Source organism: Muscardinus avellanarius (genome assembly GCF_963383645.1).
Source record: "Muscardinus avellanarius genome assembly, chromosome: 6".
Classification (NCBI taxonomy): domain Eukaryota; kingdom Metazoa; phylum Chordata; class Mammalia; order Rodentia; family Gliridae; genus Muscardinus; species Muscardinus avellanarius.
The window spans coordinates 83,044,969-83,057,987 of NC_137791.1; the positions used below are offsets into that span (position 1 = coordinate 83,044,969).

At 35.6% G+C, this 13,019-nt stretch overlaps 1 protein-coding gene across 12 annotated transcripts in view; it reads left to right on the forward strand.

Annotated features, from left to right (window-relative positions):
* The window catches only part of LOC308264319 (UDP-glucuronosyltransferase 2A2-like), a gene marked incomplete at both ends in the record, with an annotated part of 115,354 nt that continues 102,335 nt past the window's right edge, over window positions 1–13,019 (forward strand). For 2 of the 12 annotated variants that reach the window (XM_080697499.1, XM_080697501.1), the window contains one exon: window positions 1–435. In XM_080697499.1, the coding sequence (XP_080553625.1) occupies window positions 1–435 (435 nt within the window). Of the gene's footprint in view, window positions 725–2,002; window positions 2,152–13,019 lie in introns of all 12 variants that reach the window. The other 10 variants (XM_080697496.1, XM_080697498.1, XM_080697495.1 and 7 more) reach the window with 8 other exon arrangements.

The following is a 13,019-nucleotide window of genomic DNA, read 5'->3' on the forward strand; positions in this document are numbered from 1 at the left end:
ATGTCTGCTAAATACACTTCAGTTCTTCTGCTGATACAACTGATGTCTTACTTTAGTAATGGAAGTTGTGGAAAAGTGTTGGTGTGGCCAACAGAATACAGTCATTGGATCAATATAAAGATGATCCTGAATGAACTTATTAAGAGAGGCCATGAGGTGACTGTTCTGACATCATCTGCATCTATTCTCATTGATCCAAGCAAGGAGTCAACCATCAAATTTGAGATTTTTCCTACGTCATTCAGTAAAGATGAACTTGAAGATATTTTCATGAAATTGGTCAAAGAATGGACATATGATGCTCCAAGAGATTCATTTTGGAAATATTTTTCAAAAGTGCAAAATATACTTAAATTGTATTCTGATGCTATTGAAAAGCTCTGCAGAGATGCAGTTTACAACAAGAAGATGATGATGAAACTACAAGAATCAAAGTTTGATCTTGTGCTTGCAGACGCCATTGGTCCCTGTGGAGAGCTGCTGTCTGAGCTACTTAAAATACCCTTAGTGTATAGTCTTCGCTTCGTTCCTGGCTATACAACGGAAAAGTATAGTGGAGGACTTTCATTTCCTCCTTCCTATGTGCCTGTAATTTTGTCAGAATTAAGTGACCAAATGACATTCACAGAACGAGTAAAAAACATGATTTATGTGCTCTATTTTGACTTTTGGTTTCAAACATTTGATGAGAAGAGGTGGAATCAGTTTTACAGTGAAGTTCTAGGTAAGCCATATTTAATTAATTAGTATTATCAAATATTAACTTTCCTGTGCCTTTCAAGATGAGTTTGTATAAATAATAAGTTAAGTGATAGAATAAAACATAGAATGTATATATTATCTCACTTTAAATTGAAAACCTTTAAATTTTAAGGCCAGTTAGAATCAAGTGACTGTCACTTGTTCAGAAATATTTAGAAAATAATTATTTCTCTGGAAAACAACTACTGAGGCTTTCACTGAGCAATTGCATATGTATTTTACTCTACTTTTTTATCTTTAAGAGTAGTATCAATAAACTTCACTAAATTTCTTGATATATGTAAACATGTACATTAAGAAATTACACATTGCATAACTAGCCCAGCCATCTGTGTGGTACTGAGAAAATTGTTATCCTTGTGTGGATCACTGTCCTTAATTGATATTAAGATATTTACCCACATTATAATTTTATTCTCAATTTGTTAGATAATGCCTTAATCCCAAACACAGAGAGCTATAGAGATTTCTTTATTCTTTAGATGAAATTATACAAACATATTGACAAGACAAGGAGTAAAAATACATATTTATTTGTATTTTAAAAACTACCTTTTTCTTAAAGGCAATATTAAAAATTAAGAGTGAGAGCACAGACCTCTATTTTAATAGTTTGTGAAAATTTTTGAGCGGTTACTTTCAAATATCCCTATTTTACCAAGTTGATACTATTAATCTACTAATATGAAACAAATGCAGTACTTACTAAGAATTCAGGAATACTCACAAAAACTTTACAGTTTACTTAGAGAATCGGGGACTATGGACATAGCTTGCTAAATTGTGGGAACTAGACTGCATACTCCTGAGAAAAATGTATCTACAAATATGGAAGCATTAACTGGTTATGGAGTTCACAAATTTCAAATTTATAGGTGACTTTTGCAGCTTTAAAGAGAAAACAAATATATTTTAATTTTTTATTGGCTTATGTTAACAATTATTTGTGATTAAGAATATATTGATGGAATATTAGAGTTGAAAGTACTAGACACAGTTTATTTATGTATACATTAAAATTTAAATTATTTACACATTAATTATAATGTACATAAATGTACATATTATATATCTTTTATCTATTTATCACCTATCTATCATCTATCATCATCATATTTTGTATCCAAACACAGAAACTTCTAATATTTTACCTACATTATTTTCTTTCAAGGAATTACATTGAGTATGTAAGATATAATTTTCTCAATATTTTAGCTTAATTTTTATTTTCTCCATTCAGGGAGACCTACTACACTATATGAGTTAATGGGAAAAGCTGATATGTGGCTTATTCGAACCTACTGGGACTTGGAATTTCCTCGCCCAACCTTACCAAATTTTGATTTTGTTGGGGGGCTCCATTGCAAACCTGCCAAACCATTGCCCAAGGTAAAACTGTTCTTCATTGCTTTGTTTCATTTGCTCGTTTGTCACTGGGAACCACTCTGAATTTCTCATTCACAATATTTAACTTGGTAAGACTGATATAAAAAATGGGTTAAAGAAGCCTACAAATTATAGTCTCATGAATGTGTATATTATCACAAGTATCTGCACTTCATTATTGTCACAGAAAAAAGTATGGTATGTGTCATCACTTAAGAATATAATCACACAAATTGAGCCACTAATAATGCAACTCATAAGAAAGACTCAATCATTCATAGAATATTTATTAAATGACTTTCATATAGCAAAGTAAGTGATGGATATGCAGTAAAATAAATTTGACAGTTTCTTCACTACCTGGACTTGTGTTCCACTTGAATAGAGTGATTGTAAGAACGAATAAAAAATATACAAAAGGTTATCATAAGGAAAGATCACAATACTGAGAAAACATATAGTAGAGAATATAGAAAATATCCTAGAATTCTGATAACTAAAGTGAAGACCTAAGGAATGTGGAAAAAAAGGGAAAGGAGTGACATGAGGAAAATACACACACACAAAAAGCAGCAGGTAGAATTGTAATAACAATTTTCAAGAACTCCAACTTTAATTTAGCATGAAAAGTCTAAGCAAGCAGTAGATGATGTTGGAGAGATTAAGTAAGATAAGTGGAAGCCAGTTAATTAACAGGTGTTTAAAACATCTATTATGGGCTTTGGGGAGTCAATGAAAAGTGATATATAGAGGAAAGATATGAACAGATTTTCTTTATTTTTTTAATTGGTGCAGTGTAGTCATACATCTTAGTGGGTACAAGATGGTAGAGGCAAAAATGCACATGTCATTCACTTAGTGTTTCCCCAATCCTCACCCCATTTTCTCCTCCCTTCTCCTTCTCATCTTTGGCTTAGTGATTTCTTCCCCCTCCCATCCACCTCAATTAGGCCATGTTATTTGCAGATTTTCTTTTTTCAAAAATCTCAAAAAACAATTATTTTGTTGGATAGGAAAGGGTTAAAATAATGGAAGAAAAATTATTCAGAAAGGTGTAGCAAGACTTTAAACAACAGATAATAAAAACTGGAGAGAAAAGTTCATAGAGATTCTATGCCTATTCATTAGAAATAGCCAAAACTTATATTGTGTTATGTGAAAGAAATAAATACTGACAAGACACTTAAAATAATCCTGGCACATATTGATTTAAGATTAATATTAACTATTGCAATTATACTTGTTTTTATTCTTAATAGTATTTATTTTATATGAACTATTTTTTATATTCTTTAATAAGAACCCTAACCATACCCAAAGAATTTGGGGTAAATTTTTGAAAATAGTAACATTTGGGTTTTTTTTTTTTTTACAGTAAATGCATTTTACTACATGTTAAAATTGATGTGTATAAAATTTGAATTATATTCACTTTGAGATAAACTCACAATATGACTGAAAAAACTACATTGATGTGAGTGTATCTGTGTGTGTGAATATATCCAGTCTAGGTTTAGATAATTTACTGTCAATTATCAATAATATTAATTAATATGTAACTTACCCTTTAGATATAATTTCTCATTTAATAATAACTAGTGTTCTAACAGGACAACACCGTATTCTCAAGCAAAGTCCTAGAGAATATATTTTGTAGATTGGATAAGAAGTAAATGAGTTTTGGCAATCAAAGAAAGAAGTAGAAATGCTAACATTTTATTTTAAGGGTTCAACCTGTTCACAAATAAATGCCATTTATTTGGCTTAAATAAATGCCATTTCTTAGCGACTTAAAATGTAGCCCTCACAGTATTTGCTTTGTAACCCAACATGTATTCATTATCACTCCTGCATTTAGACCATTCCTCATGCCAGTTCCTAGACTATTGAATCTTTGGCCATAAAAAGCACAATTTATTTTAATCTATTAGAAGTAGGTAATTTCTGCCATGTACAAATCTTATAGGACAGTTCAATAAAATTTGCTTGAGAAACTTGAAAGCCATCTTCACAATTTTCTGACTGAATGAACAGAGAAAAATATATACTGCATATATAATAAATACTTAATATTTATTACTATTTGTATAAGATTATAACCCTTTAATTTATAATTACAAAATAATTCTGTCATCAAAAATTTTATATAAATGAATGAATCAAAAATATTTTAAATTGACAGCATAGTAAAAAAAATAAGTAGAAAGAAAACATTACTGTGCTATAATATGATCTAGCAAGAGCTCCTTTTTTCTACTTTTAAGCCATTTTATAATGGTGCATTGTAATTATATATCATGTTGAGGTTCACAGGGATCAAAACATACATGCACACAACACTTGTGTTTTCTTTCACATCCCACCCTGTTCCTTCTACTTCCACGTAAATAATTTAAAAATTAGTGTTATAGCTTCATATATGAACAAAATTTTGAGCTTTTTTTCTTCTAATTTTTTCACTTTCACATCTCCATTTCCAAAGCTCCTTCCACTATGCTACTAGTAACTCCTTTTATTAATTTATTTATCTCACTTTTGTTTTCCAATTCAACTCTAGCTTTTAAAAGGCTCTAGTATACTAAGATCTTATTAAAGCATTCAAGGCTTAAAACAATCTTCATATAGAAAGTAAATTGTGTTGCTATATAGGGCAAGTTTCACAAAGTATAAGCACTAAAGAATGTGTAATGAACATTCTAAGCAATTAATCCTTAGTCTTGAGATATTTCTTCATTTTCATTAAAGAAATGTGGCAGTTTTTGTAGCAGAAATATGAGAGGAGGTGAGAAAGGATTTTTATAATAATGAATATCAGTCTAATCGCAAGTGCTACTCAGTTACATAAATATCAGCCCAGATCAATATTAAAAACATTGTCAACTTGTTCTTTATAATATAAAGTAATGTTGTAGCTGAGCATGATGACTCATGCCTGTAATCGCAATAAATGGGAAGCTGAGAGAGAAATATCATAAATTCAAGGTCATTCTCAGCAACTTTGTGAGATGCTCTTACAAAATAAAAAAGGGGGTAATATAGCTCAGTGATTGAGTTTAATTCTGAGTATCACACATAGGCACTCATACAGACACTCACACACACAAAGTAAGTAATGTTGCCCTAATTTTTTTCTTTTTCCATTAATTATTTTATTATTTGATAGCTTCTATATTTACTAAACAGATAAAACACATTTGTCAAAATGTCAAAAGGCTAATGTATCAAAAGTATTCTATTTTTTTATTTTTTATTTTTTTAATTTATTTTTTTTATTGGTGCATTATATTCATACAACTTATTGGGGTAAAAAACTTGTGTGTATAAACATGTACTCATCGCTGATTTAACCCCTACCCAAATACCACCCCATTCCCTCCCCGTCCCTCCCTTCCTTGCTTGGCTTAGTGATTGACTTCGATATGTTTAAGTACATTGTGTGCTTTAGAGATTTTTCTCTTCCCCCTCCTTTCTCTTCCTTTAGGTTATCTTGTTTGCTCCTCTTTTCTCCCTAACTCTCACATATTAGAAAAAGCATCTGATTTCTTATTTTTTGTGACTGACTAATCTCACTTAGCATAATGTCCTCCAGTTCCATCCATTTCCCTGGAAATGACGTAATTGAGTTTTTTTTGATGGCTGAGTAAAATTCCATTGTGTACATATCCCACAGTTTTGTAATCCATTCATCTGTTGATGGACATCTTGGCTGGTTCCATAGTTTGGCTATGGTGAATTGTGCAGCTATGAACATAGATACACATGCATTAGTTTGGTAGTTTGGTTTCTTTTCTTTTGGGTAGGTACCCAACAGTGGTATTGCTGGATCAAATGGTAGGTGTGTTCCCATTCTTCTGAGGATTCTCCATACTGTTTTCCAAAGTGGTTGCACTAATTTGCAATCCCACCAACAATGTCTTAGAGTTCCCACTTCTCCACATCCTCGCCAGCATCTGTTGTTGTTTGTGTTTTGAATGATTGCCATTCTAGTTGGAGTTAGGTGAAATCTCAGGGTAGTTTTGATTTGCATCTCTCTGATTGCCAGTGATGTTGAGCATTTTTTCATGCATTTATTGGCCATTTGAATTTCTTCTTTTGTGAAGTGTCTATTTAGTTCATTTGCCCATTTTGTTATTGGATGCTTTGTTTTCTTAGTGTTGAGTTTCTTGAGTTCTCTGTATATTCTAGATATTAGTCCTCTATCGGAGGGGTAGGTGGCAAAAATCTTCTCCCATTCTGTTGGCTCTCGATTGAGGTTCTTGATAGTTTCCTTTGCTGAACAGAAGCTCTTCAGTTTCATGCAATCCCATGTATTGATTCTCCTTTTAATTTGTTGTGCCTTTGGGGTCTTATTGAGGAAATGTTTGTCTGTGCCTATGTGTTGTAGTGTTGGACCTATGCCCTCTTCAAGGAGCTTCAAAGTCTCTGGTTTAATTTCCAAGTCTTTGATCCATCGTGAGTTGACTTTTGTACAGGGTGAAAAAGTGGGATTAACATCCAATTTTCTGCATATGGTTAACCAGTTTTGCCAACACCATTTGTTGAAGAGGCTATCTTTTTTCCAGTGTATGTTTTTGGCCCCTTTGTCAAAAATCAATTGGCTGAGAGTGTGTGGGCTTGTTTCTGGGTCTTCTATTCTGCTCCATTGGTCTATATATCTGTTCTTTTGCCAGTACCATGCTGTTTTTATTACAATGGCTTTGTAGTATAGTTTAAAGTCAGGTATTGTGATTCCTCCTGCGTGGTTTTTGTTACTGAGAACTACCTTGGCTATTCTGGGCTTTTTGTTATTCCAGATAAATTTAAGGACTGATTTTTCTATGTCTGTGAGGAATGATCTTGGTAGTTTAATGGGCATTGCATTAAATCTGTAGATCACTTTTGGGAGGATGGCCATTTTAATGATATTTATTCTGCCAATCCATGAACATGGAAGATCTTTCCATCTTCTAAGATCTTCTTCGATTTCTTTTTTCAGTGTTTTATAATTTTCTTTGTAGAGATCTTTTACCTCCTTGGTCAAATTTATTCCTAGGTATTTTATTTTTTTGTGGGAGATCCCGAGTGGAAGTGTTTTCTGAATTTCTTTTTCAGTGGATTTATGGTTGGTGTACAGGAAAGCTTCTGATTTTTTAAGATTGATTTTGTATCCAGATACTTTGCTGAATTTGTTGATCAGTTCTATAAGCCTTTTGGTTGAGTTTGTTGGGTTTTCTAAATATAGTATCATGTCATCAGCAAATAGTGAAAGCTTAAGTTCTTCTTTTCCTATTTGTACTCCTTTGATTTCCTTTTCTTGCCTTATTGCTCTGGCTAGAGTCTCTAGTACTATATTGAAGAGAAGTGGTGATAGTGGACATCCTTGTCTCATTCCAGTTTTTAGGGGGAATTCTTGAAGTTTTTCCCCATTTAATATGATGCTGGCAGTGGGCTTGTTGTAGATTGCCTTAATAATGTTGAGATATGTTCCTTCTATTCCAATTCTCTGCAGTGTTTTTATCATAAATGGATGTTGAATTTTATCAAATGCTTTTTCAGCATCTATTGAGATGATCATGTGGTTTTTGTCTTTGATTCTGTTTATATGATGAATTACATGGATTGATTTTCGTATATTGAACCAGCCTTGCATCCCTGGGATGAACCCTACCTGGTCGTGATGAATGATTTTCTTGATGTGGTTTTGAATACGTGTTGCTAGTATTTTGTTTAATAGTTTTGCATCCAAGTTCATCAGAGATATAGGTCTGTAGTTTTCCTTCCTTGAACTGTCTTTATTCGGTTTGGGTATTAGTGTGATGTTGGCTTCATAGAATGTATTTGGGAGAGTCCCGGTTTTTTCTATTTCCCGAAATAGTTTGAGTAGTATTGGGATTAGCTCTTCTGTAAAGGTTTTATAGAATTCACTTGAAAAACCATCTGGTCCTGGGCTTTTCTTTGATAGTAAGCTCTTTATTGCTGTTTCAATCTCTTTGATTGTTATTGGTTGGTTTAAGTGTTCTATATCTTCTTGACTCAGTTTAGGAAGGTTGTATTTATCTAGGAAGTTGTCGATTTCCTCCAGATTTTCCATTTTGTTGGAGTATAGTTTTTCAAAGTAGTTTCTGATAATCCTCTGGATTTCTACACTGTCAGTAGTAATATCTCCTTTTTCATCCCTTATCCTCATAATTTGGGTTGATTCTCTCTTTTTTTTAGTTAGGTTGGCCAGTGGTTTATCAATCTTGTTAATCTTTTCAAGAAACCAGCTTTTGGTTTTGTTGATTTTCTGTATTGTTTTTTTATTCTCTATTTCATTAATTTCTGCTCTAATTTTAATAATTTCCCATCTTCTGCTGGCTTTGGGGTTCAATTGTTCCTGCTTTTCAAGGGCTTTGAGGTGTGTCGTAAGGCTATTTATTTGAAGATTTTCTGTTTTTCTTATGTGAGCACTCAGTGCTATAAATTTTCCTCTTAATACTGCCTTCAAAGTGTCCCAGAGGTTTTGATATGTTGTTTCTTTATTTTCATTTGTTTCTAGAAATTTCTTGATTTCACCTCTTACATCTTGTGTGGTGTTCAGCCTCCACATGTTTATGTTGTTTCTTTGGGTCTTCTTATAGTTGATTTCTAGTTTCATTCCATTATGGTCTGAAATGACACAGGGAAGTATGTAACATTTTTTAAATTTGCTAGTGCTCATTTTGTGTCCCAGGATGTGATCTATTTTGGAGAAGGTTCCGTGAGCAGCTGAGAAAAATGTAAACTCTGCTGTAGTTGGGTGAAATATTCTATATGTGTCCAACAGGTCCATTTGGTTAATGGTGTTCTTTAGTTCTGAGACATCTTTACTGACCCTTTGTCTGGAAGATCGGTCTAGTATTGTGAGAGGTGTGTTGAAGTCTCCCAGTATTATTGTGTTGGGATTTATGTGTGACTTCATGTCACAAAGAGTTTGATTTATGAAAGTAGCTGCCCCTATGTTTGGGGCATAGATGTTGATTATTGTTATTTCCTCTTGCTGGACTATTCCTTTTACCAGTAAAATGTGACCTTCTTTGTCTCTTCTAATAAGTTTGGGTTTGAAGTCTAACTTGTCTGATATCATAGTTGCTACTCCTGCTTGTCTTCGAGTACCATTAGCATGGATAACCTTGCTCCAGCCCTTTACCTTGAGTTTTTTCCTATCTTTACTTGTAAGGTGTGTTTCTTGTAAGCAGCAGATGGATGGATTCTGGCTTTTAATCCATTTTGCCACTTTATGTCTTTTTATTGGGGAGTTGAGGCCGTTTACATTCAGTGTGATTATAGAGAGATAATTTTTAATTCCCAACATGTTAAGATCTTATTTCTGTTTGAGATACTGTTTATTCTTCTTTGCTTAGTTGTCTGCTGGATGGGAATTCTTGTTTCTTTGGTTCTGGCGTGTATTACCCATTTCCTCTTTGCAGTTAATCTCCTTGAGTACTTTCTCTAGCGCTGGTTTTGAAGACATAAATTCCTTCAATTGCTGTTTGTCATGGAAGCTTCTTATTTCCCCATCTAATTTGATGGATAGTTTTGCTGGGTAGGAAATTTTTGGCTGGAAGTTGTTTTCTTTCAGAGTTTGGAATATGGTACTCCATGCCCTTCTGGCTTTCATAACTTGGTTTGGGAAGTCTGGAGTGATTCTAATTGGTTTGCCTCTGTATGTCACATGGCCTTTTGTTTTTGTTGCCTTTAAGATTCTCTCCTTGGCTTCCACATTAGTCATTTTGACAATTATGTGGCGTGGGGATCCTCTTCTTTGATCCTGTCTAAAGGGAGTTCTATAAGTTTCCTGGACCTGTGTATCAACCTCTTGCTCTATGTTTGGGAAATTTTCTGCTATTACTTCCTTGAAGAGATTGTTGATCCCTTTGGTTTCACCTTCTTTTCCCTCCTCTATTCCAATTATTCTTAGGTTAGCTCTCTTGAAATGGGCCCATATTTCTTCAATGTCAGATTCCTGCTGTCGTGGTTTTTTTTCTAAATTAGAAACTATGCATTCATTTTTGGAATGGTCATCTTCAAGAAGCGAGATTCTATTCTCCATGTGGTCTAATCTGTTGTTTATGCTTTGAATTGAAGCCTTCACTTCATTAATTGCATCCTTTATCTCTTTTTGATTCTCTCTAAATTCTTTTCGAAAGTCCTCTATTATTTCTAGAGTTATTTTCCTAATTTGATCTTCTAGAGATCTTTGGATTTCTGTGTTATCAGATTCTGATGTTGTGGGGTTGTGGGCATTCACTGCTCCATTGTTATTTCTCTTTCCCATGATTTTGGAAGTTTGTGCCTTCTCTGGGTTCTTCCCTGAGTCACTACGAGTTCACTTAAGATGTTCTGGATCTCGAGTCTGTGGTATCTCAGTCACCACTACTCCTTTACTGAGTTGTATCACAAAGTCTCAGACCCAGGGAGTCAATTGAGGCTGCTTAGACCGTGGGGGATGCCAAGTTGGTGTTCTCTAGCGGGGAGTTGTGAATATGGTATGATATCTCTGCCACTGCCACTCCCCCACTGGGCTGCACTGCTAAAATCTCCGACCCAGGGAGACTATCTGCGCAAGTCCCTGGGAGTGCAGTACTGGGATTTCTCCCCTTGGGGCCGCAATTTGACTCACGTTTGTTGAGTGCGCTGATGGAGCTGTAGTGAACTCGGTGGATTCGCTGCTGCCGCCACTGGCAATATGGCACCACTGCCACACCCTCGGCCGTGATGTGGCCTATTTCTTCTATGGTTTTGAGCTCCACTGAGTCCCTGCCAGGTGTGCTGTGCCTGGCCCTTGGGAGCTTTAGACGCTCCTTGCACCGGAGAAACTGCTGACTGCCGCCCGGCTGTTCAGCAGCAGCTTACCTTGGCTCGCTGTCCACCCCTCCTCTCAGGCGTCTGGTGGCTGGTTGTGTGGGTTGGTCTAGGGCCGTCTGGTGAATTCGCCGCTGCCGCCAGCAGTAAGACGCTGCTTCTGCATCCTAGGCCGCGAGGCCAGAGTACCTCCTCTCTGGATTTGAGCTCTGTTTTGAGTCTCCCTCCTCTCTGGAGCCTGGTGCTGCTAGGGGAGATGTAAGCCGCGCCGCTCCGGCCGCTCTGCGCTATGGCTCAGGCTGCTCCGCACCACGGGTCTGGCCACTCTGGCCTCTCTGGCTACTCTGCACCACGGATCCGGCTGCTCCGCACTGCGGGTCTGGCCACTCCGGCCGCTCCGGCAGTTCCGTGAAGCGGCTCTGGCTGCTCCGGCTGTTCTGGCCACTCCTCTCTGGCTGGTCTGGCCGCTCCGCTCGGCTGTTCTGGCCACCCCGCTTCGCGCCGCGGCTCTGACTTCTCTGCGCTGCGGCTCTGGCCACTCCGGCTCCTCCGGCCGCTCTGCGCCACGGCGGGCGCGGCCCTTCGGGCTGGTTTTTTTCTGGTGTCTTGTTTTTCCAGCCCTTTTTCTCTGTCCCTTGTATTTACCGTTTTTATTTCTTTGCTGGTGGTGTTTTCTGGCTCTGAAAGGCGCTGGTTTTGTGGTAATAGAGTTCGATTGTTAGCGGGACTTGTAAGTGCCGCTTTCCTCGGTCGCCATCTTACTGGAAGTCAAAAGTATTCTAAATACAAAGTCATTACCTTTATGGTATATCAAAAAACTTGCACAGATAAAACATATTTTTATGGTGGCTGCTCATAGAATACATATTGCAAGAAATATGGATATCATAACTTAATTTTAAAACTCATTTGCATACCATCATAACAGTACAATTATTTTATTAACAATGGTTAACATCATTAAGCCATAACATAAGTTCAGTTGGAGGGTAAGACTTATATTCATTGCTATTCAGTAATAAAAAGTACACATTAAGGTAGGTGTGGTAATACATGGCCATAATCTCACTACTAGGGAGAATTAGAAGGTAGGATCATAGATTCTTGCCCAGCCTCAACAATGTAGTGAGACTCTCAGTACCCTACTGAGACTCTGTTTAAAAACAGCAAAAACAACAACAAAAATAAAGTAAAATAAAGTTGTGAGTGTTGATAGAATTCTCCTGGGGTTTGTTCTTAAGTATCAAAAAAGTACATACAAGCCGGGTGTGGTGGCGCACGCTTGTAATCCCAGCATTTGGGAGGCTGAGACTGGAAGGATCGCGGTTTGCGGACAGCCTCAGCTACTTAGTGAGTGAGCTGTACTCATATAAATATTGCAGAGAGAAATATCAGAGAAAAAATTTAAAAACTTTAAAAAGCTTAATGTTAAACTGATAAAATTGATTTTAATATAGCAGACACTGTACTAATCTTAGGGATCTCATGAATTATAAGCATATTTTTGTGTGGTTCAAATAACCCGCAGCAACCCTTAAAGTAAAATTTAATAAAATTTCGCATTCCTAAACATTTTCTTTCATTTGTGTTTTGTGAAATATTTCTCTCTGAAATATTTATATAAGTACAGCTCTTTTTACACAATATTTACTGATATGGAAAGTTCATTGTTTTTCTGTAACATTGCTTTCTAAGTAAAAACAGCTAATTGTATTATAATTTGAAAAAGTTTTAAAATATAATCAGAAATAAAATATACCCATAATTTTCATGATGATATATACTTGTGTCAAAATTTGTTTGCTTTAATTCTGGTCTTTATTCTGTTTTTTAACTAAATGTACATAGGTGACATATTGCAATTCTTTTGTATGTACTTTTTTTTTTTTTTTTTTTGCGGGTCTGGGGATCGAATGCAGGTGCATTCAACCTCCGAGCTATATCCCCTGCCCTATTTTTTTATTCTTTATTTTGAAACAGGGTCTCACTGAGTTGCAGAAGGCCTCACTTAATAGCCATATATTAAGATTAGAAATTATAATTTTTATATTGGAAGTATTTGGCAATTA